At 37.8% G+C, this 22,913-nt stretch overlaps 1 protein-coding gene across 1 annotated transcript in view; it reads right to left on the reverse strand.

Moving 5' to 3' along the window:
- Nucleotides 1–20,536, reverse strand: part of DBH (dopamine beta-hydroxylase) — a 43,905-nt gene extending 23,369 nt beyond the window's left edge. Inside the window, exons 1-4 of the mRNA XM_044661287.1 lie at nt 20,174–20,536; nt 8,777–8,923; nt 3,007–3,264; nt 1,463–1,639 (exon numbers count right to left, since the gene is read on the reverse strand). Of these exons, the coding sequence (XP_044517222.1) occupies nt 1,463–1,639; nt 3,007–3,264; nt 8,777–8,923; nt 20,174–20,521 (930 nt within the window). The 5' untranslated portion in view covers nt 20,522–20,536. The remainder of the gene's footprint in view (nt 1–1,462; nt 1,640–3,006; nt 3,265–8,776; nt 8,924–20,173) is intronic.
- Between the last annotated feature and the right edge of the window lie 2,377 nt (nt 20,537–22,913).

Here is a 22,913-nt window from a genome sequence, read left to right on the forward strand (position 1 = left end):
TTTGCGGTGCAGCCTTAGCCATCACTCCCCCCCAGGTAGACTCACATGTATGGCTGGGCTACCAGATGTAAGACCCTGTGATCCACTGCACTATGGGAGAAATGAAGATGAAGAAGGAATAGGCCCATACCCTATCTGTTTCTCCCATTAATTTTGCCAGCAAGTACCAATCACATGCTTAGCATTCACTGTACTAGGATCTAAAGTGGGACACAAACACAATAGAAAACAGAATCACTGTCTTCACATTGAGGAAGTAAGACTAACACCCTTGAAACAGTAAAGTTAAAATTTTTAAAAAGGAGCAAGAAAAATTGCATTTTTAAGGGACCCTTGACGACCAAGAGTTTCATGACCCAAAGGAATGGTGAAATTAGAGGCTCACAGACAAATCAGTGAAACAGATATTTGAGGAGAAGAGAACTTTCCAAGATCTTTCTTCTCTTCTTCCCCTAGAGTGTAATTTCTTTGAGAGTAGAGAATGTTTCACTCTTTGTATTTGTATTCCCAGTTCCTAGCACAATACCCAAAATAGAGTAGGCATTTAAGAAATGCATTTTGATTGATACTGCCCATTACCATTTGCCCTCCCTCTACTTTGTTCTGCCTCCACTTTTTTTTTTTTATTTTAAACCCTTAACTTCTGTGTATTGGCTCCTAGACAGAAGAGTGGTAAGGGTAGGCAATGGGGGTCAAGTGACTTGCCCAGGGTCACACAGCTGGGAAGTGTCTAAACCCAGGACCTCCCATCTCTAGGCCTGACTCTCAATCTACTGAGCTACCCAGTTGCCCCCCCCCTCCACTTCTTAGTAGTGGATTGACTATGAGTGAGCCATTGGATTTGAGTTCAAATTCTACCATTGTCATCTGCTACTTCTGTCACCTTAGGAAAATCACTAAAGCTCTCTGGGATTTTCCTACCAATTAAATGAGAGGGCTGAACTAAATTACTTCCAAGGTTTTAGTTCTATCCTAGGGTGCCATCGGTGTCTCTGATTCTTCATCTGTAAAATCAGTGAAGGAATGAAAAAAAAAAAGATTAATGACTATTATGGAAAGCATTTTACATGATTGTACATGTAAAATCTGTAATAGATTACTTACTTCTCAGGGAGTGGAGAGGGGAAGGAGGAAGAGAATTTAAAACTCAAAATTTTTTAAATGAATGTTAAAAATTGTTTTTGCATGTAATTGGGAAAATAAAATATTATTAAAAGAAAATTAAAAAGAAAAAACATTTTATGCTTAATAAGTATTTAACACAGTGTTTTGAAAAAATCCTTGTAATATCTTTTTTACAACACTAAAAAGATCAAATCAGGTGATATGTATATATATATATGTAAGTTATCATCATTTTCTTCTTGTTATTGCTATGATGATTATTGATGAGAAAACTGAGAAAGGAAACCTTAGGATCAAATAAGAATGAATCATTATTATAATCAATTTCCTTACACACCTTGGCTCCTAAGGCCCAGGCAGCCAACACGTGTCTGCAGTAATTCAGCCGATCAGATTTCATCTTCCAATCACAGGGCCCGTTGAACTTTGGGTATGGCTCAAACTCCACAGCACATTGGAAGACCTCCATGTGGTGGACTAGGGCTTCGTTGCCCTTGGTAATGATGGGCTCGTACTGCAGAGATCACTCAGAGGACAGACAAGATGAGTGACAGAGAACCTCACTATTCCTGCCCCCCCCCCCCTTCCGCCCTTGACCTGAGCCCCTTTCTTTGAGACTAGTTTTTTCTTTCCTGAGGAATAAAGATCTCTTAGACGTGTCACCTCTGGCATTGCTGTTTCTTCCTTTATCTTGCCCAGGAAAAGTCAATTTGAGGAACACTATGAGAGTACTAAGCTGAGAGGGCTTTCTCCCTCCTCTGTGTGGGGTAAAGGCAAGGCACACCCAGCACTCATGGGGGGAAAGGGGAATGGCACGTGGTCTGGGGAGTGGAGTGGGGATGGGGCCCAGTGCTCCGTCTCTAAAGGGTTCACCATCACTACCCTAGAGCTAGATGTTCAAGGGGCCTTCCACAGCCGAGGTGAGCTCTGACTCTCTTGCATGAGGGTGAAAGAGTGGGCAGGGAATCACATAGAAAAATAGAATTTTCTTCTATCCAAGGGATCATTATAGATGTGGCTACAGACAGAACTACATCATCCAATCTGATCAAGACATCTTTTAACCCTGTGGGGTCAGGCCCTTGGACTGATTGCCCTGAAAGTTTTAGCCAGAAACATCTTAGTTTATTACCCATCTCTAGGTTGACATATGCCATCTTCTATGAGAAAACTTCCCTGACCCCCTTTGATTTTAGTGCCTTCTTGCCTGTCTCTAAATCTCTAATAATTATATATAATATATTATTGTTATATATTATAATATATTATTATACATTATGTAGGATTATGGATAATATGGATAAATATAATTATATGTTATAATATATAATATGTAATATATAACTTATTAGAATATGTTATTATATATAATGTTATATATAATACTAAATCTCTAATTTATCCTGTCTATGGCTTGTTTGTAAATAGTTATTTTCATGTTATCTCCCCCATTGGGTTGTGAGTTCCTTGAGAGCAGGGACTGCCTTTTGCCTTTCTTGGATCCCCAACATTCAGCACAGTGCCTGGGTCATAGTAGGCATTTCATAAATGTTTACTGACTAACTGGCTATACCTCTCAAAGTCCAATCTGCTCTAAGCTTCCCTTTGTTAAGAAAAGGAACCATTGCTCTTTGTAGATGGGCTTTGACTGCCTATGTCTACATTCTCTCAATGTACAAGAAGAGAAATAGCAAAACAAGAGTAGGTTATTTTTTGTGATTAATAAACCAGAAATCTGAGTTTAGGGAGACAAAACGACTTAGCTGTCCCCTTTTAGTAGGCCATGGGGTAGGGGTGCAAATCTAGACCAAGGACCATGGATACCTGAACATAGAAACCAATGACACTTGCTGAGGGCATCGTCCCCCTTTCCTTCCTTACCTTGACAATATGATACCGAGGAAAGTCATTTGGGAGTTCTATCATGTAGCACCAGTATGTTGTTTCTTCATTGGGGATTGTGACATTTGGGGCCCTTATTTCCATGTTGATCAGATCAGGAGGCATTTCAGGGATGGAGATGTTAGGCTTCAAAAGTTGCACTCGTTGAAATCCCTTCTGAATGGCAGATGTGTTGATGGCCTCCAGAGAGGAGCACGGCTCATCCAGAAACCCATAGACCAAGTGGACGGTGCCATCCTGCCATGGAATAGTGATACAAACACACTCATTACTTCAGCTCTGGAGCTCACAGCTCGTCAGTACCCTGCCCTTGGAGTCCTTTCCTCTGATTTGAGGAGAATGGAGGGCTCCTCCCAGAACCTTCATTTAATCAAGGCATTCTTCATTTCTCAGCCCACTGCACTCCTTCAAAAAGTCTCTATCATGCTCTTCCCCCCTCCCTCTCCCTCACCCATTCCCCTCCTTTTTTAGCTGCCTTTTATGTATTGTCTTTCTCTATTAGATTGTAAGTTCCTTGAGGGTAAGCAATCTCTTTTTTGTATTTTTATTTCCATCACTTAACACAATGTCTGGCACATAGTAAGCACTTAATAAATGTTTATTTTAAAATGTTTATTGACTGACTCAGATGACCTTCACTGGATATCCTGTCAAACTTGTGTGACTAGATCATGTTTACCACTTTCTCCAACCATAACTAACTCACAACAAGAATGACCAACTTGGAACTTTCATGGTTCCAGGCTTTCTAAAGAAGTACCACTCTTCTGCCTTGGAGCCAAGACACAGTATTGACTCCAAGAAGAAAGGTAGGGGTTTAAAAAAAAAGTAGATGCCAGTCTGAATGGTCTGTTATGAGCAAGGCTTGGGGTGACAGCAGTCTTGATGCAACCTTCCTCTAACACTGTCAATGTCAAATATATAGTTTGATCTGTCTTCAAGCTGGCCTCCAATTGCTTTATGTGAGGAAATCTTATTTCCTCAACTATATTATCTCACTGAATGAAATGGATGAGACATTACAGATCACTTAATAAGATCCTTCTCTTTTTACATTATGGGAAACAACAAAACAAAAAGGGAAAGAAATAGATCCCAGAGTGAGTTACTGGCTGGTAATCTCCCTAAGGGCAGTGACAGAGTCTTTTCATTTTCTCATGTGTCTGGGTATTATAACATATTGTAAAAATGTAATAAATATTTCATTGAAATTGAAAGTACATTCATAAGAGAACTGGCCCTGGATTCAGAGGGTCTGGGTTCAAATTGTATCTCTGATGCTCGTTACTTGTATGACTTTGGGCAAGTCATTAGACCTCCTTAGGCCTAAGTTTCATCACCTATAAGATGAAGAAGGTTGGACTAGATAAATTCCTAGATCCTTTTTGGCCCTAGATTGATGATTGTATGAAACCTTGTGTCTTTTTTTTTTAATCTTTACTTTCTGTCTTGGTAATAACTCTAAGACAGAAGGGAAAGGGTTAGGGGATTAAATGACTTGTCCAGGGTCAACCAGCTAGGATGTAACCAAATCCAGATTTGAACTCAGATCCTCATGACTCCAAACCTAGATATCTCCTGTGCCACCTAGTTGCCCCAAAATCTGGTATCTTGGTATTTGAAGTCTTTAATTTCTTGCTTTTACAGCCTTTGAGCAATTATTTGAGCTGCTGAGGTTGGAGGGAAAAAAAGAGAGACATAGAGACAACTGCAGAGAGGTGGGGAGAGACAGACAGACACTGGCACTCAGCCAGAGTGAGAATTGAAGATCAATTTTTATTATATTGCTTGCTGAGTGTATTAAAAGCAGAGCTATTATAGTTAAGGAGATACTTGGAAATACATCTATATTTCAATTAATTCTGTGTCTATGCCTCCCATTATTCCTTTCACCTACTTTAGTATCCAAGAAAAATGAACTAATCACAGTCTCCACCTATTCAGATTCTACGTACCCTTCAAGTGCTGGTTCATATAATTCCTTTTTCCATCCTCCCCTCCATGACCTTCACTAATTGGAACTGATATCACCTTTCTCTGAGCTTCCATGATGTTTTGCTCCCACTTCTTCATATATTACTTTATAGCCTTGTCATTGGGGGTATGTTTCTTATCTCCTATGAGCATCAGAAGTGCCATTTGAACCCAGATTCTCTGAGTGGAAGAGTCTTGAAATCAGAGACCATGTCTTATTTCCCTCTTTGTCCCTGTCATAGAACCCTACACACAGTAGGCACTCATTCATTTATTCAACAATCACTATTCAGTGCCTATTATTTACAGATGTTTTTTTTCTGGCCACTGGATGATTTATGAAAACAACTAACACAAAGGGCAACTAGGTGGCTCAGTGGATATAGAGCCAGGCCTGGAAATGAAAAGTCCTGGTTCAGATCCAGCTTCAGACACTACTAGCTGTGTGACCCTAAGCAATCTCAATTGCCTAGCCCTTACCACTCTTCTGCTTTAAAGCCAATACACAGTATTATTTCTAAGATGGAAGGTAAGAGTTTAAAAAAAAAAGAAAAAACTAATATAATCCTTGTCACCATGGCTCTTTCAGTCTACCCAGAGGCAGATGACAATACACATACAAGGATTAGAAAGTAATATGGAGTATGTAAATATCCAAAGGATTAGTGATTTAATCATCAAGAAAAGATAAACTCATTTTAAGTAAGGATTATTTTATTCCTCTTATATCCCCAGCATCTCATATCGTGCCTGGCATACAGTAGGTGTTTAATAAATTTCAGTTGATTGATCACTGTGGAAAGTTCCTTCCAGCACTATAGAGCAGAGCCTATTAATGATTTAGAGGCTAAGTCATAGAGAGATGTTTGAGTTCACAAGGTTGTCATATAGCCAATATGTATGGGAGTCAGAATTTGAACCCTACTTTTCCTCTCCCCTATCATTATTTTGTATTTACTTTTTATATATTTTGTATTAAATTATCTGTTGTTCTCCCTAGTAAAATTCTTAAGCTCCTTAAAGGCAGGAACTCCTTTGTTTTTTATTTTTATGTCTTTTGTCTTTTTTCTTTATATCTTTTGCCCATGCATACTGTAGACACTTAATAAGTGCCTATTGAAATGAATTCCTGATTCCAAGTCTTTATCCTCTCTATTTACCACGTTTCTGCCTGTGGCATAGAAAATAATAACAGGATAGAAAAGTATATGATAGGATAGGATAGGATAGGATAGGATAGGATAGGATAGGATGGGATAGGATGGGGCAGGATACATAAGGATAGAATAAAGTAGAACTAGATAGGATGAGATGAGATAGAATAGAATAGAACAGAACAGAGCTTAAAGAGGTACCTAGTCTGTTTTTTTTATTATTTTTTTTATTTTAAACCCTTAACTTCTGTGTATTGACTTATAGGTGGAAGAGTGGTAAGGGTAGGCAATGGGGGTCAAGTGACTTGCCTAGGGTCACACAGCTGGGAAGTGTCTGAGGCCGGATTTGAACCTAGGACTTCCTGTCTCTAGGCCTGGCTCTCAATCCACTGAGCTACCCAGCTGCCCCTACCTAGTCTTTTAAAGGAAATGAAAGGAGAATAAAAAGGTCATTTCCCACTCTGAGTACCAGAGATGGAGCATAATATTGAATTAAATTATGGTATAGTGGAAAGAATACTGGTTTTGGAGCCAGAGGACTTGGGTTCCAATCCTGTCCCTGTTACTGGTATCTTTGGTTAAGTCTGGTTAAGTCTCAGGGCCTCAATTTCCACATTTGCAAAATGAGAAGGCTGTATTGGAGAACTTCTGAAGTCCCTTCCAGCTTCAAATCCATCATCCTAATAGCCGATGAAAACGAAATAGGGCATTTTCTTGCCTTATATTAAAGATCCGGGGGAGAACAAAAGGAAACAGAGGGGAGGACTTTGGCAATTACAGGTATTCTTTCAACGAACATTTCTTAAGCCTACACTGTGTGTAGAGCACTGGAATGGGCATTGGATTAAATATGAAATTTATTCTGCTAAAGGTTTTTTTGTGTGTCTATTAAGATAATCATGTGGTTTCTGTTACTTTTGTTACTGACATGGTCAATTATGTTGATAGTTTTCCTAATATTAAACCAGTCCTGCATTCCTGGTATAAATCCCACCTAATCATTGTAAATAATCCTTCCCACACATTGCTGTAGTTTCTTTGCTAGTATTTTATTTAAGATTTTTGCATTAAGGAAATTCATCTATAATTTTTTTCTCTCTTTTTGGTCTTCCTGGCTTAGATATCAGCACCACATTTGTGTCATAAAAAGAATTTAATAGGACTCCTTCTTTGCTTATTTTGCCAAATAGTTCATATAGTTTTGGGAATCATTGTTTTTTGAATGTTTGATAAAATCCACTTGTGAATTCATCTGGCTCTGAGGATTTTTTCTTAGAGAGTTAATTGATGACTTGTTCAATTTCTTTTTCTGAGATGGGATTATTTAAGCTTTCTATTTCCTCTTTGTTAATATAGGCAATTTATATTTTTGTAAATATTCATTTATTTCACCTATATTGTTAAATTTATTGTCATATAATTGGTCAAAATAGTATCTAATGATTGCTTTAATTTCCTCTTCATTGGAGGTGAATTCACCATTTTCATTTTTGATACTAGGAATTTGATTCTCTTCTTTCCTTTTTTAAATCAAATGAACCAATTCTCTATCTATTTTATTTGTTTTTTTTCCTTAGCATCAGCTCCTAGCCTTATTCATTAGTTCTATAGTTCTCCCACTTTCATTTTTATTCATTTCTCCTTTGATTTTTTAGGATTTCCAATTTAACCTTTAAATGAGGATTTTTTATTTGTTCTTTTTCTAGTTTTTTTTTTTAGTTGTATCCCCAATTCATTGATCTGCTTTTTCTCTATTTTATTGATATAAACACTCAGGACTATAAATTTTCCCCTGCATACTTTAAGCATGAAATTTAGAGAAAACAAGATCCCTGACCTCATGAAATGTATATAGTCTAGTATGGAGCTAAGACAGAAACTCAGATGATTGTAATAGCCAGTATTACCAGATAAGTGGAGGAGAGGAGTGCATGTAATCTAGGTGAGGTACAAGAGAAGGCTGCTATCAATGCAGGGAGTAAGAAAGGCTTTGTGAAGGAGGCAACCTTGGAATTGAACTTTAAAGGAAGGGTGTTTAACTGTTAAAAGAGGAGAGAAAAAGCATTCCAGGTATGTGGTACAGCCTGCCTGGTGGCAAGAGAACTCCAGGTGGTATTCATGAGGACAGTTGATTGGAGAACAAAATATCTGGAGGGCAGGAGAAAGATATATAGCTGAAAAGGTAGGTCTTTGACAGATCAGGGAAGGACTTGAAGGCCAAACAAAGGAGCTAGAATCTTGCTCTGGAAGCATCATGCATTACACAGACTCCAGTTAAGGTGCTTCTTTGCCAGATCATGAGTCAATAGGAGTTGTTTTATCCAAGAATAATGCCCTCTAACACTGTTGAATTGATGACCCCCCGGGTGGGCCACCTCTCAACCCTTCCCCTGCCTCTGAGCTGCCATCTTCCCACCACCGGTTTCCCAGGAGGTTTCCTCAAATTTGCCATCAACTTCTCACCTGCCCAAGAAGAATCAAGAAAACTTCATAAGCAGCAGTACTTTGAATAGGCAGATAAGCCCATTCATCACATTGAGGCAGAGGCAGAAGTATAGACTGAGGGTCAGATTTTCATCCTGAATTACATTTTTCCTCTGCAGAGAAAGACCTTAGCTCACCTCAATGTGATAATCTCTAGGGTCACAGGTACTGAAAGATCTCTTTAAAAGAAGAGAGAGTCCTGCAGAAGTATTCTGAGCTTGCAAAAGCTGGTAATCCTGATGGGAATCCAAATGGATCTGCCCCTTTGCATCACTCCATGCATCCTGCCAAGAGAAACACAGTCAGAAAACAGAGATCATCTTGAAAATAAGAGGCAGCTAAGTGGCTCAGTAAATAGTGTGATGGGCCTAGATATAAGAATTCCTGAGTTCAAATCCAGCATCAGACACTTGCTAGCTGAGTGTCTCTGGGCAAGTCATTTGACCTCTGTTCTATCTCAGTTTCCTAAACCAAAAAAATGGGCATGATAATAGCAATGTGTTAGTTAAAATCACCTGGGGTTCTATTTGGAAGGATTGAATCTCAATATAGTGTTTGACAAACTTCTGTGGACCTGTGGGGGTCCTTAAAACTACATTTCCCATGGTCCAACGGGTTTCATGGGTTTCCTGTTTTGGATGACGTATTAAAGGTGAGGGACTGTTTGAAATTAGGGGGAAGTGACATGGAACTTCCTCTTTAGTTACCTGAGCTCATGGAGAGAGGAAGGTAAATGGCTGAGGTGAGGTTTTGAATAGGTTTTTCTTACAGGCGCGTGGTCAGTTTATCTCTATCAGCATGGCTTTTATTAAAATACTATTCTCCCTTTTGATCTCGGCCCTCATCATTTTTAATCATAACAGCAACCACCTCCTCGGGCTGTTGTAAGGATCAAATGAAACAATATTTGTAAAAGTGCAAATTTTCCAGGACTGTCATGATTGTTATTCTAGTAGGTTTCACAAGTATAGAGCCAGAGCATTTTAATACTTAATGAGGCCTTAGATGGCATCAGATTCAGCTCCTCTGTTTTATAGGCAAAGAAACTGAGACCAGAAAGAAGTGATATGTCCATCTAAGGTCCCATAAAGGGAGTTTGTGAAAGAGGCAGGGCTAGAACCTCAATGTCTTTAGGTTCAATGCCTTTTGCATTCTTGCATCCTCAGCAGAGGAACGTGTTAGAGTGAATAGAAGGCTAGACCTGAAGCCAGAGAAATTGTTTTCCACCCTGATACTGAATATTTCTGGGGCCATAGGCAAGTCATTTAACATTTCTGAGCAAGAGTTTTCTCATCCATAAAATGGGGTTGTAGCACCTACCTCAAGAGGTTATTGTTACTACTCTATTATATATAAATACATTTCTACATTTATGTTTTTGCCATTATTATTACTGAAAAGCAATTTGAAATAGTAGATAAAGAGCTGGCCTTGGAGGCAGGAAGACCCAAGTTCAAGCTCTGCTTCTGACATATATTGGTTATGTGACTCTAGACAAGTCATAGAACTTCTTGGCACTCTAGGTCAGTGGTGTCAAATTCAAATAGAAAAGGAAGCCACTAAACAGAACATAAAGATCCCTGGGGGCTGCATAGTGATTTAGAAAACTACATGTTGGGTGGAGTCAAGATGGCAGAGTAAATGAGACAGCAGCTCACCTGAGGTCTCCCAAATTCCCTTCCAAACCATTTAGAAATAATGCCTCAAAATGAATTCTGAAACAGCAGAACCAGTAAAAGGATGGGGCAAAGCAATTTTCTAGCCCAAGACAAATTAGAATCTGGCCAACAGAAAAGGTCTTTCTCACTGTGGCAATAGTGAAGTTCAGTCCAGCACAGGCTGTTCTCCAGCAAGCTGGCATAGGCCTGGGGGCAACTGAAACAATGGCAGCAATTTCTGGATCTCTCAGCCCACAGAGAGTCAAAAGGGACTGGTCAGAAAGAGATTACAGGGGACCCTTTAATAGCATTGGGTATAGGATTCTGTTGCATTGTCCATATGAGGATCTGGATCACAGGCCTAGATTTCTGTCCCATGTGGAGGAATTAGAATGCACTAGCATACTAAAAATGTGTAACCTCAGGGGAATAGGGACCCTGGCCATAGTTCCAGGGCAAAAAAATGTTTGTGGTGACTCACAGATCAGAGCACAGACCAGGAGAGCAATGTCCACAGTTCTTAGATCATTCTACCTCGGAAGAACTGAAAACTTATAGGTCCCCAGAATTTGTTTTGAAAACAGTAGCTTGGAAAACCTAAAGGGTGGGACAATGCCCCTTGGGACAGTGCTTGAACCTTATTCTCATAAGAATTGGCTCAAAGAGGGAATAACATACACATTCAGGTAGATATAGAAATGTATCTTACCCTACAGGGGAATGGGAGGGGGAAAGGAGAGGAGAAGGAGTAGGGAATAATAGAAGGGAAAAGGAAAATGGGTTGAGGGAAGTGGTAGTCAGAAGCAAAAACCTTTTGAGGAGGGTCAGAGTAAAAGGAGAAGGAAGAGGAATAGAATGGAGGGAAATACACAGTAATCTTAACTGTGAATATGAATGGAATGAACTTATAAAATGGAAGCAAATAGTAAAATGAATTAAAAACCAGAACTCTAAAATATGTTGTTTACAAGAAACACACTTGAAGCAGAGAGAGACATACAAAATAAAGTTAAGTGGTTGGAGAAGAATCTATTATGCTTCTGCTAAAATAAATAATAAAAAAAAAAAAGGCAAGGGCGACACTCATGATCTCAGACAAAGCAAAAGCAAAAATAGATCTAATTAAAGACATAAGCAAGGAAATAATACCTTGTTAAAAGGCACTATGGACAACGAAATAATAACAATACTAAATGCATATGTACCAAATGATATAGCATCTAAATTTTTAAAAGAAAAGCTAAATGAGTTATAAGAAAAAATAGACTGTAAAACAATACTAGTGTGACCATGGACAAGCCAATTAACTCCCATTGCCTAGCCCTTACTGATCTTCTGCCTTAAAACCAATACAAATTATTAGTTCTAAGATGGAAGGCAAAAGTTTTTGTTTTTTTAATTCTAGTTGGGGTTCTCAATTTCCCCCTTTCAGAACTAGATAAGTCTAAACAGAAAATAAATAAGAAAGAAGTTAAGGAGATTAATAGAATTTTAGAAAAGTTAGATATAATAGACCTCTGGAGAAAACTGAATTGGAATAGGAAAGAATATACCTTTTTCTGAATGACATATGATACCCACACAAAAGTAAGCTATTAGGGCATAAAAATCTTATAATCAAATGCAGAAAAAGCAGAGTGCACCCGTTTCAGATCATAAGGCAATAAAATTGCATTTAATAAAGGACCATGAAAGTGCACCCATTTCAGATCATAAAGCAATAAAATTGTATTTAATAAAGGACCATGAAAGCGTAGATTAAAAATTAATTAGAATCTAAATAATCTTATCCTATAGAAAGAGTGGGGCAAGGAACAAATCATAGAAATAATCAAGAATGGGGGGAAGCTAGGTAGCACAGTGGATTGAACACCAAGCCTACAATCCAGAGGACCTGGGTTCAAATGTCAAAAATGAGACAATGTACCAAAATGTATGTGATGCAGCCAAAGGAGTACTTAAGAGGAAATCTATACCTCTAAACATTTCAATAAAATAGAGAGCAAATCAATGAATTGGGCATGGAACTTAAAAAGACTAGAAGAAAATAAATTTAAATCCCCAATTAAACAACAAATTAGAAGTCTTGAAAATCAAAGAGAGATTAATAGAATTGAAAGTAAGAAAACCATTGTACTAATAAAACTAGGAGCTGGTTTAATAAAAATATTCATTAAATAAATGTCATTGGTAAATTTGATTTTTTAAAAAAGAAAACAAAATTACTAGTATCAAAAATGAAAAGAGGATTCATCACCAATAAAGAGAAAATTAATGCAATTATTAAGAGCTATTTTGCCCAATTATGTGCCAATAAATCTGTCAATCTAGGAATGGATAAATATTTACAAAAATAAAAATTACCCAGATTAACATATGAGAAAGTAAAATACTTAAATAAACCCCATCTTAGAAAAAGGAATTGAAAAAACTATCAATGCACTCACTAAGAAAAAACCCTCCTGTCCAGATGGATTCCCAGCAAATTCTTGAAACATTTAAAGAATAATTAGTTCCAATACTATATAAACCACTTGGAAAAATAGGCAAAGATAGTCCTGCCAAATTTCTTTTATGACACAAATATGGTACTAATACCTAAACCTGAAAGAACAAAAACAGAGAAAGAAAACTATAGACTAATTTCCCTACTGAATATTTTTTTATTTTAAATACTAGTGAGGAAACTTATAGAAACACATCATAAAGATCATAAATTATGACCATATCAATAACAAAACTAATAGAAATCATAAAATTAACTCAATATATGCAGAAAAAAGCTTTTGGTTGATAAAATATAACACTTATTCCTATTAAAAACCCTAGAAAGTATAGGAACAAATGGAGCTTTGTTTAAAATGATAAATAACATTTATCTAAAACCACCAGCAAGCTTTATATGTAATAGGGATAAACTAGAAGCCTTCCTAATGAGATTAGAACAAGGATTTCCATTATCACCACTATTCAATATTGCACTAGAAATGCTAGCTATAGTAATAAAAGGAGAAAAAGAAATTGAAATTAGAATAGGCAATGAGGAAATGAAATTATCACTCTTTGAAGATAATACAATGATGTACTTGGAGGATCCTAGTGAATAAACTAAAAAACTAGTTGAAATAATTAAGAACTTTAGCAAAGTTGCAAGATATAAGATAAAACCACATAAATCATTAGCATTTCTATATATTAACAAAAAGTCCAACAGCAAGAAATCAAAATATTAGAATAACTGCAGACAATATAAAATACTGAGAAGTCTACCTTCCAAGAAAAATCCTGGCAATATATAAAACACAATTATGAAATACTTTTTCACACAAATAAAGTAATATCTTAACAATTTAATAACAATGACAATTTTACCTAAATTAATTTACCTAATTAATTTACCCAAATTAATTAAATTAAAATTAAATTCAGTGTCATATCAATCAAACTATTCCAAAAAATTCACTTTATAGGACTAGAAATATAACAATTAATCTGGAAGAACAAAAGTTCAAGAATATCAATGGAACTAATGGGAAGAAAAGTATGGGAAAAGGTGAGGTAGCCTCACGATATCTCAAACTATTACAAACTGGTAATTATCAAAACAATCTGGTACTCACTAAGAGATAGAATGGTGGATCAATGGAATAGATTAAGTACACACAATTGGCAATGACCATAGTAATCTAATGTTTCATAAAAACTTCACAATTTAGGGGACAGTAACTCACTATTTTACAAAAACTTCTGGGAAAACTGGAAAGTGGTTTGGCAGAAACTAGATACAGACCAATATCACATGCCAACTTAAGTCATAATGGGTACATGATTTAGACATAAAGAATGATAACATAAGAAAATTAAGGAAGCACAGAATAATTTACCTGTCATATCTATGGATAAAAGAAGAATTTATGACCAGACAAGAAATAAAGGACACTAAGGGATATAGAATGAACAAATTTGATTACATTAAATTAAAAAGGTTTTGCACAAAAACTCCTAATGTAACCAAGATTAGAAGGAAAGCGGAAAACTGGGAGTGGAGATGTGGAGGGAATTTACAGTGTTTCTCTAATAAAGATCTTATTTTTCAACTATAGAGAACTGACTTAAATTTATAAGACTATGAATCATTTTCTGATTGATAATCAAAAAATATAAACAGGTAGTTTTCAGATGAAGAAATCAAAGTTATCTGTAGTCATATGAAAAAGTTCTCTAAATCACTATTCATTAGAGAAATGCACATTAAAACTTCTCTGAAGTACCACCTCACCTATCAGATTGGCTAATATGACAGAAAAGGAAAATGACAAATGTTGTCAGAGATGTGAGAAAATTGTGACACTATTTCACTCTTGGTGGAATTATTGTCTGATGCAACCATTTTGGAGAGCAATTTGGAAGTATGCCCAAAGGGCTATAAAGCTGGACCAGTCATTGACCCAGCAATACCACTACTAGGTCTGTATCCCAAAGAGATTCAATAAATAAATAAAAGGGAAAGTACCTATATGTCCAAAATTATTTATAGCAGCTCTTTTCATCAGGGAAAAGAATTGGAAATTGAGAAGGCACCCACCAATTGGGGAATGGCTAAACAAGTTGTGGTATGTGATTATGATGGAATACTATTATGGATTAAGAAATGATGAGCAGAGTGTTTTCAGAAAAACCTAGAAAGACTTTCATGAACTGATGCAGAGTGAAATGAGCAGAACCAGGTGAACATTGTACATAGTAACAGTAATATTGTATGATGATCAGCAGCAAATGACTTAGCTATTCTCATCAATATAAAGATCCAAGATAATTTCAAAAGACATGATTTTAAAAAGTGATCCACTTCCAGAAAAATAACTGATGGAGTATGAATGCAGACCAAAGAACGCTATTTTTTACTTTATTTCTTCTTGGGTTTTGCCTGTGTGTGTTTTCTTTCAAAACATGTTTATCTATATGGTTTTGCATAATAGCACATAGATAACCTATATCAAATTGCTTGCTTCCTCATTGAGGAGGGCAGGGAAGGAGACAGGAAAAGAATTTGGAACTCTAAATTTAAAAAAAAAATGTTAAAATTATTTTTACATGTAATTGGAGGAAATAAAATATAACAAAAGAAAACCACATGTTATTATCATCTATATTTTATTATGTTTTATTTATTTTGGTAAATATTTTCTAGTTACATTTTTCATCTGATTCAAACTGCATTGAGGATTCAAGCTATACCTTTTTTCTCCACAACTCTCTTACAGTTATATAATATAGAGACAGAACTGACCTGCATAGATAGAAGGCATTTCTTCCTCTGGGAGTTCCTATAAAAAAAACCAAAAGTCCCTATTCCTGTGATTATGATTATGATTATTTAAACCCTTACCTGCCATTTTGGTTCCAAGATAGAAGAGTGGTAAAGGCTAGGCAATGAGGGTTAAATGACTTTCACAGGGTCATACAGATAGGAAGTGTCTTGAGGCCAGATTTGAACCTAGGACCTCCTGTCTCTGGGCCTGACTCAATCCACTGAGCCACCTAACTGCCTCTATTCCTATGATTATTAAGAGTGTTTCCTGTATGATATTATCTGAGGGCAACCTGACATCTCTCCTTGTCTGAAAATATCTCCTTAACTCCTATTATAATGTCTGGCAGCCCTTCATTAAGGAGACTTTTGCTCTCAGTTTCATTTTTTCCTCAGTAAACCAACTTTTACAGGTATGATTCTCTGGAGTCAAGGGACCTGGGTTCAAAGCCTATCACTTACACTTTCTGTCTGTGTGAGCTTCAGCAAAATACTTAATCTCCCTGGGCTTCCCTATCCTCGTCTGTAAAACAAGAGAGTTGAATCCAAGCAAGTAGGTTGAATCCTATAACAAGACTGGAAATGAACAGAATTTGAGAGTTAGAAGGGGCCTCGATAATCATCTAGTTGACCGCAGATACAAAATGAATCCCCAGTTTGGACCTCTGACTAGTGTCCTCTAAGAGGCCTTCCAGCTTTACATTCATGATCCTACCAGGTGCAAGACAGCATGAAGGAGATGCAAAGTTAGATATGACAGTTTCCAAGAAACTCACATTCTATTTAGGATGAGGTGAAATGGGCATGGGGCGTGAGGTGGAGAGAAAGACCCAAGCTAAAGACTATGAGAAATTTGAGACTGGAAAGACATCCCCCCCATTCAGAAGAGAAGACTTCATAAAGGAAATGGCTACTTGGTTTTTCAGACCTTGAAGGAAAGAAGGCATTTCAACTTATAGAGATGGAGATGGGAGATTTCAGTTCAAGGGGACGAAGTGAGCAAAAAAAAAAAAAGAGATGAAAGAGGGCAGGAGGAGAATGAGAAATGAAGGTGGTACAGTTCAGCTAGAAGCTAGAATTTGTGGTATGTTGTCTGAGAGAAGAAGGGAAATAGTTAATATCTATAAAGTGGCAGGCAAATATGAGAAGTTGTTCCTGATGAGGTCTGGCCTTGGTGAAAGGAACAGAATTATAAGGGCCTAAGTTAGGGAGCTTTCTTTAGGAAGCTGTTTTGTTCATTCTTGAAATTAAAATGCTACTGTGCTCAACCATGATTTTATTTTTCTAATGATTTCTAATATTCATTTAGAGTAATATCAGGGACCACTTTCTATGCATCCCTAGTTCTAGTATAAATAATGAGCCAAGGCCCCCATCATTGTGTTGGCAGTTGCTATCACCTCCCCTTCACAGAGCAGGAAAATGCTTCAGAGTGCAGGGAAAGAGGAGTATATTCCCATGCCAGAAACCAGAGCCCTTCACTTTCTGAGGCAATCAACCCCATCTAGGAATAACACAGGCATAGCCTTTCAGTTTTGCTTTTAAATCACATATCCAAAAGCCAAAACATATTTTCTTGTTTTCAAGGAGGGAAACAAAACTTTTTTTGTGGTATGCAAAATTTACAAAATTTCACTGGAGGCCATGTTGCTGATCTGCAAAAGGATTAACTTTAAATAAAGGCCAAAAAAAAGCCTTAGAGATTTTAGCTAAAAAAATCTACCGAATTTATTGTTAAAGGAGGAAATAAAAGGTCTGACATTTGTTTTAATAGGAAATTGTTGTGCAAATTAATCTTGGAGTATGCAGAAAGGTTAAGTGGATTTGGCTCCTTTAACAGTAGAGGAAAGAGATGAGCAGAGGGAAAGCTGCCAGGAAGGAAACAAGAATCTTGTCATATTTCTGTCACATCCCCACAGAGCCATTTGAAAGAACACCAGATTGAGGGGCAGTCATGATTCCTGCTTCTTCTTCTTCTTTTTTTATGGTGGTGGTGGTAGGGTGCCATCAGTATCCACCTGCACCAGCCACTTGGCTTTTCTCTATTGCTGCCACACCCTGCCCTGTCCTGCTCTGACCCAAAGTTTCAAACCTCTTCCAAGCAGTCATTAGAAAAATGACTACTGACAATATTGCCCTTAGCTCGCTCCTAAGGAAAGTTGTCTTTGGTTTGCTTTAAAACTCCCATGGTATCTGTCTTCATGGAAAGAGATGGTTTTAATGCCATTAAAAGCCTCTGTTTGCATATTCGCTTGCCCGGTGGGTAGCTGGAAACATTTAGATGGAGCCACAGAACAGTTAAATGGGGCAGGTGACCTATGGAAGCTTCCTGGGACTTTGATAGGTCTTGGTGAAGGGATGGCTCCTTTGGAGGGGAATTTCTTCATTGGTCTCTGTTCTTTAACTTAAGTTTGGACAATTTTCAGATCTTTCTGATCTGGGGCTGGATCTGGTTCACTCTGTTCATGCCCCTTTTTGATAACAGAAGTGGCAAGATTAGGGACGATCTTTAGGCCTCAGTTGTCTTTGAGACGCACACATTGTATATCTCAACACACAGGACTTACTGTATATATCCTGTGGTGAGTTTGGAATGTGTTTTTTATTTTGTATGTGTGTATAATAATAACTAGCTATTATACAGTATTTGAGGGTTTACAAAGTGTTTTACATTTGTTATGTCACTTGATTCTCACAATAAACCAGTGGGCAGGTGCTCTATTATTATTATCTCCATTTTGCAGATGAGGGAACTGAGGCTAAGAAAGGGTAAAGGGCTAGCCCAGGATCATATAACTAGCCAAAATAGGATCTGAACTCAGGTCTTTCTGGACTCAAAGTATGTGTGTCTATGTCTATGTGTGTCTGAATATATATTGGATAGAAGAACCCTGAATTTCCTCCTGTGGCTGAAATTCTTTCAATACATACAACATAAAACACCCAAAACATAATGAATTCCAGCACACATATAGACACACACAATGAACAATGCACCATAAACTTGATATGTGCATTTCATAAAATAAGGTTGTCTCTCTGTGTGTCTGTGTGTTTATATAATACATAAAATACATACAGACACACAGAAAGAGACAATCTTATTTTATGAAACCCCAAACTGATCCTTGTTCCCTGATTACCTGTCTTCAAGAAATCCCCTGACTGACCCTTGCCCCAGATTGAATAATAAACCCTCGAACACCCACTGATCACCCTAGAAAGGATTATGGGATATAATCAAATCTTTAGCATCCTTTTTGTCATCTTAGTTTCTCTCCTGTTGTATCTAGGCTACTCCCAGGCACCCTAGCCTCTGACTACGTCCTTTTCCCTGAGTCTTTATGTCCAGTAGTCCTTCCTTTCTTATAGTCCCTAAAGTATGTATATATGTCTGCAAGTTCTACAGGGTGGTGGAAATTCCCATTATTGGTATCTTTCATGAGACTGCTCCCAGAGCACGTCTCTGTTTGGTGGCCTAAGAACATTGTCTCCCTGGTCATAATTAAAGGCGTATTCTATTATAATGACAATGGTAGTTATGAGTTATTTTCAGGTGGATTCTATAGATATAGAGATATATTATGTATGTATGTGTGGGTATATTCATATAGATTAGATATATATGCCCTCTTTTTATTTAGGTGTGTTGGAGTTGGGACATGGTACATATAGGGTGTGCATCTGCTCAGCTGGGGGATTACAGATTGTTGATCTGCGTTGGGTTTAGAGTGTATTGTTCATTGGGTGTATCTGTATATGTGTTTGGGGTGCTTAATGTTATATATATTGAAAGAATTTCAGCCACGGAAGGAAATTCCGGAGCTCTCCTCCCCAAGTCATACTTGACAAAAGGATTCTCACTCTAGCATCCTTGACAAGGGATCAGTTAGCTTATGTTTGAAGAACTATAGCAAAGGGAAATCCATTACCTTCTAAGGCAACCCATTTTGCTTTTGGACAGTTCTAACATTTAGGCAGCTTTTTTTCTATCAAGATAAAAATCTGCCCTTGCCCTTTGGGGTCAAGCAGACAAGTCGAATCCTTTGTACACAGCAGCCATTCACATACTTGAAGATAGTTATGGCCATCTTTCTACCCTACCTACATTCCCTATTTCCCAAGCCAAACATCCCTTTCAGCTGATCCTCACATGAAATTGTTGGACCACTATTGGACAAGTCACTTTGACTCTTCAAGTCTTAGTTTCCTCATCTACATATTGAGAATCATAATTCCCATACCACCCATTTGTGCTCATATATTAGATCCAATATGTATGTGTTGCCCATGAATAACAGGAAGTTATCATTAGGTGTGTGTTCTCCTCATTTGTTCCTCCATTACCATTCTGCTGATGAGCCAAAGTCTATAAAAATAGCTACCATCAAAGCAAAGAGAAGAACTTTCTCACCAGGCTAACTTGAGAAACTAAAAGAAGGGCTGTGAATAAATCATTCTATTGTTTTCAACACAATTACATACAGTGAAGAGGAGACTAAAAGGAGGAAGGGATGGACCACTGGACACTTGAAAGGGAAAAAGCATAGAATGACAAGACTTACCCCAAAAAAGGAATTGTCTCCATCATTCCAGAGCACAGCCAGATCAGCATTGTGGAACTCGCCCCGGTCAGACATCCCCAAAATCACCCCGTATTTTAGCTCCTTGACCAGAAGTTGGAAATAAATCACCTCCTCAGTATAGCTGATATTCCAGGACAATTCCAAGATGCTCTCAGGGTCCAGGGGGACCTTATAAGGGAAATGGTTTTCTCGGGGAACTGTGCCCTTCAAAGCCATCAAGAGGATGATGAAGAACATGCCCACCATGGTGCAGTACATGGATACCACCTCTCGGAGTTTGAAGCTGGGACAACACGTTCTCTTGTGGTAGCTGCCAGGGGCTTGCATGACTCTGGTGCACAAACTCTGTCTCTCAGTGGTCCTTTATGCCTTAGTCCTAACAGGGGAAAGGAGGAGACAAGTCTTATAATTACATTTGCCTGCTGGGAAATTTAATTATCACAATGACCCCCCTGATACATTGCCCCAAGCTAAATGCTTTTCATTCTCCACCCCTCTTTAATTGACTATAATGGTGCCTGGACATCATCAGAGGGAATTAAAGTAGACTGTATTGATTTCATTCTCTCTTAAATATCCTTGAATGACTAGACCAGGAAACTGCTTACTTATCCACAAACTGGGCTTCTTTGGAAGACCTTAAGCTTTGAGTTATATATAACTTTTGCCTTGGCATCCTAATTTTGGATAATCTGTCTCTAGCAGTGAAAATTTAGCACTAGCCTATACCCTTTTTTGGCACCCCAAGACAACCTTTGGATTTTAAAGAGGAAAATAGTCTAATCTTAAGATTGAAACTATAATGTACTTCTTCCCCATCCCTTTGCTGAATAAGGGTGGAAACAAAGTTCTTTTTATCTATAAACAAGCCTCTTAAGATAGTGTAGCAGAGAAAAGTGAATGTGAGCACTGTGTGGCCAGTCTAAAGGTCTCTTGACTCCTGGCATCCGGAAGACCTCTGTCTCTTGCCCACCTAACCCAACTCTTGGTATCTGGAAGGCTCACCTCTTGCCTAGAGTGAGATCAGAGGACTCCAATCAAAGAGGCTTGGGGAAGGGATGTCAGTTAGAGCATAAACTGGAATACAGATAGGAAGTGGGGGCTTTTTTTCCTGGGAATCCAGAATGAGTAGAAGTGTGGTCCCAGCTCTCCAAAGGGAAGATGGCTACCCACATGTGGCTGGTGCTTTCTCTTTCTCTGGCCCACATTTTATTATTTAACAAATAATTATAAATTAAGATATAGTCTGCAAAAAATTTTATTCAGAACATATCTCTATCTCTGTTCCTCTGTCTCCTCCAGGCCTCTGGTCCTGTAACCCTCGGCTAAGGGTTAAGATCTGCCTGGATTAATTAGAGGATTGCAATAAATTACCTACTGGGTTAGATTCTTATTTGCTTATTTCCTCTCTCTCTTCTTAACTGTAAATAAACTTCCATAAAAGTCAATTTTGACTTGAGATTATTCTTAATTGAGGATTGATAATAGTTCAATCTTTTGGCGACCATTTTTTAATGTATTGAACCCACAAAACCCCTTTTTCCCCTTACATTCTTCATTTCCTCCTTTGATCTTGAAGTTCAGTTCTCCATATCTCAGGACATAGTAACAGGTCAGGTAGGGATATGCTCTTTGATTCAGAGCTGGCTGCTACAATTTCAGATTATAACCGTTCCTATTTCCTTTCAAGCTCTATTATACTCTAGAAGTAGACACTGCACTAAAGCACCATAATTATTATGTATTCACTACTGCATGCTATTGCTTCTAAAGCTTGAGGCCCTCACAATCTGTTTCCCACTTGCTTCCCCCTTAGCCAGGCCCAGTAAGGGTTTGACCTATTCATTATTGGCTCCCTGAGGCAAGGCTTCCTGAGTTCTGATCTTTAGAGTACAAATTCACACTGTGTGAAGACAATTCTGGTGGCAACTAGTTGGGACATTGGATAGAGCATCAGGCCTGGAGTCAGGAAGTCCTGGGTTCAAATCTGTTCTCAGATACTTCCTAACTGTGTGATCCTGGGCAAGCCACTTAACCCTGTTTGCCCAGCCTTTCCTACTCTTCTGTCTAAGAGTTATTATTAAGACAAAAAGTAAGAGCTTTGACAATAAAAAGACAGTTATGCTACAAAGGAAAACATTCTGAATCTGAGGCCAAAGAATGGGAGTTCAATTCTTAGCTTTGCCACTTACTACTTGTGGGATCTTGGGAAAATCAATTCTCTAGGCCAGTGATGGGCAAACTTTTTAAAGAGGGGGCCAAAGGAAAGGAATGCTCATCTGTCAGTCTGTTTCTAAGTCAACTTTTTTGAAGTTTCATTGTATTGTATCCTACTCATTGTATTCGTAAGATTAGGAATAATGTCACTGGATAGAACATTTTAGGGGGCTACATCTGGCCTGCGGGCTGTAGTTTGCCCATTACTGTTCTAGACCTTAGTTCCCTCGCCTGTAAAATGAGGGGTTAGATTAGATGGGAGGTAGCATGGCATAGTAGACAAAGTAGTTATGGATTTGGAAAGGGAAGCCATGGGTTTAAATCTTGTCTCAAACACTAGCTTTGTGACCCTGGGTAAGTCATTAACATTTTCCCATCTATTTTCCTATCTTTAAAATAGGAGAAATAGTAGCACTAACCTATGAGGACACTGTAAGGATCAAATAAAAGATGTAAGGCTGGTCCCTGAGTCTTTTCCAGCTCTAAGTGTATGAACCTACAA

This window comes from Gracilinanus agilis, chromosome 2 (assembly GCF_016433145.1).
Source record: "Gracilinanus agilis isolate LMUSP501 chromosome 2, AgileGrace, whole genome shotgun sequence".
NCBI lineage: Eukaryota > Metazoa > Chordata > Mammalia > Didelphimorphia > Didelphidae > Gracilinanus > Gracilinanus agilis.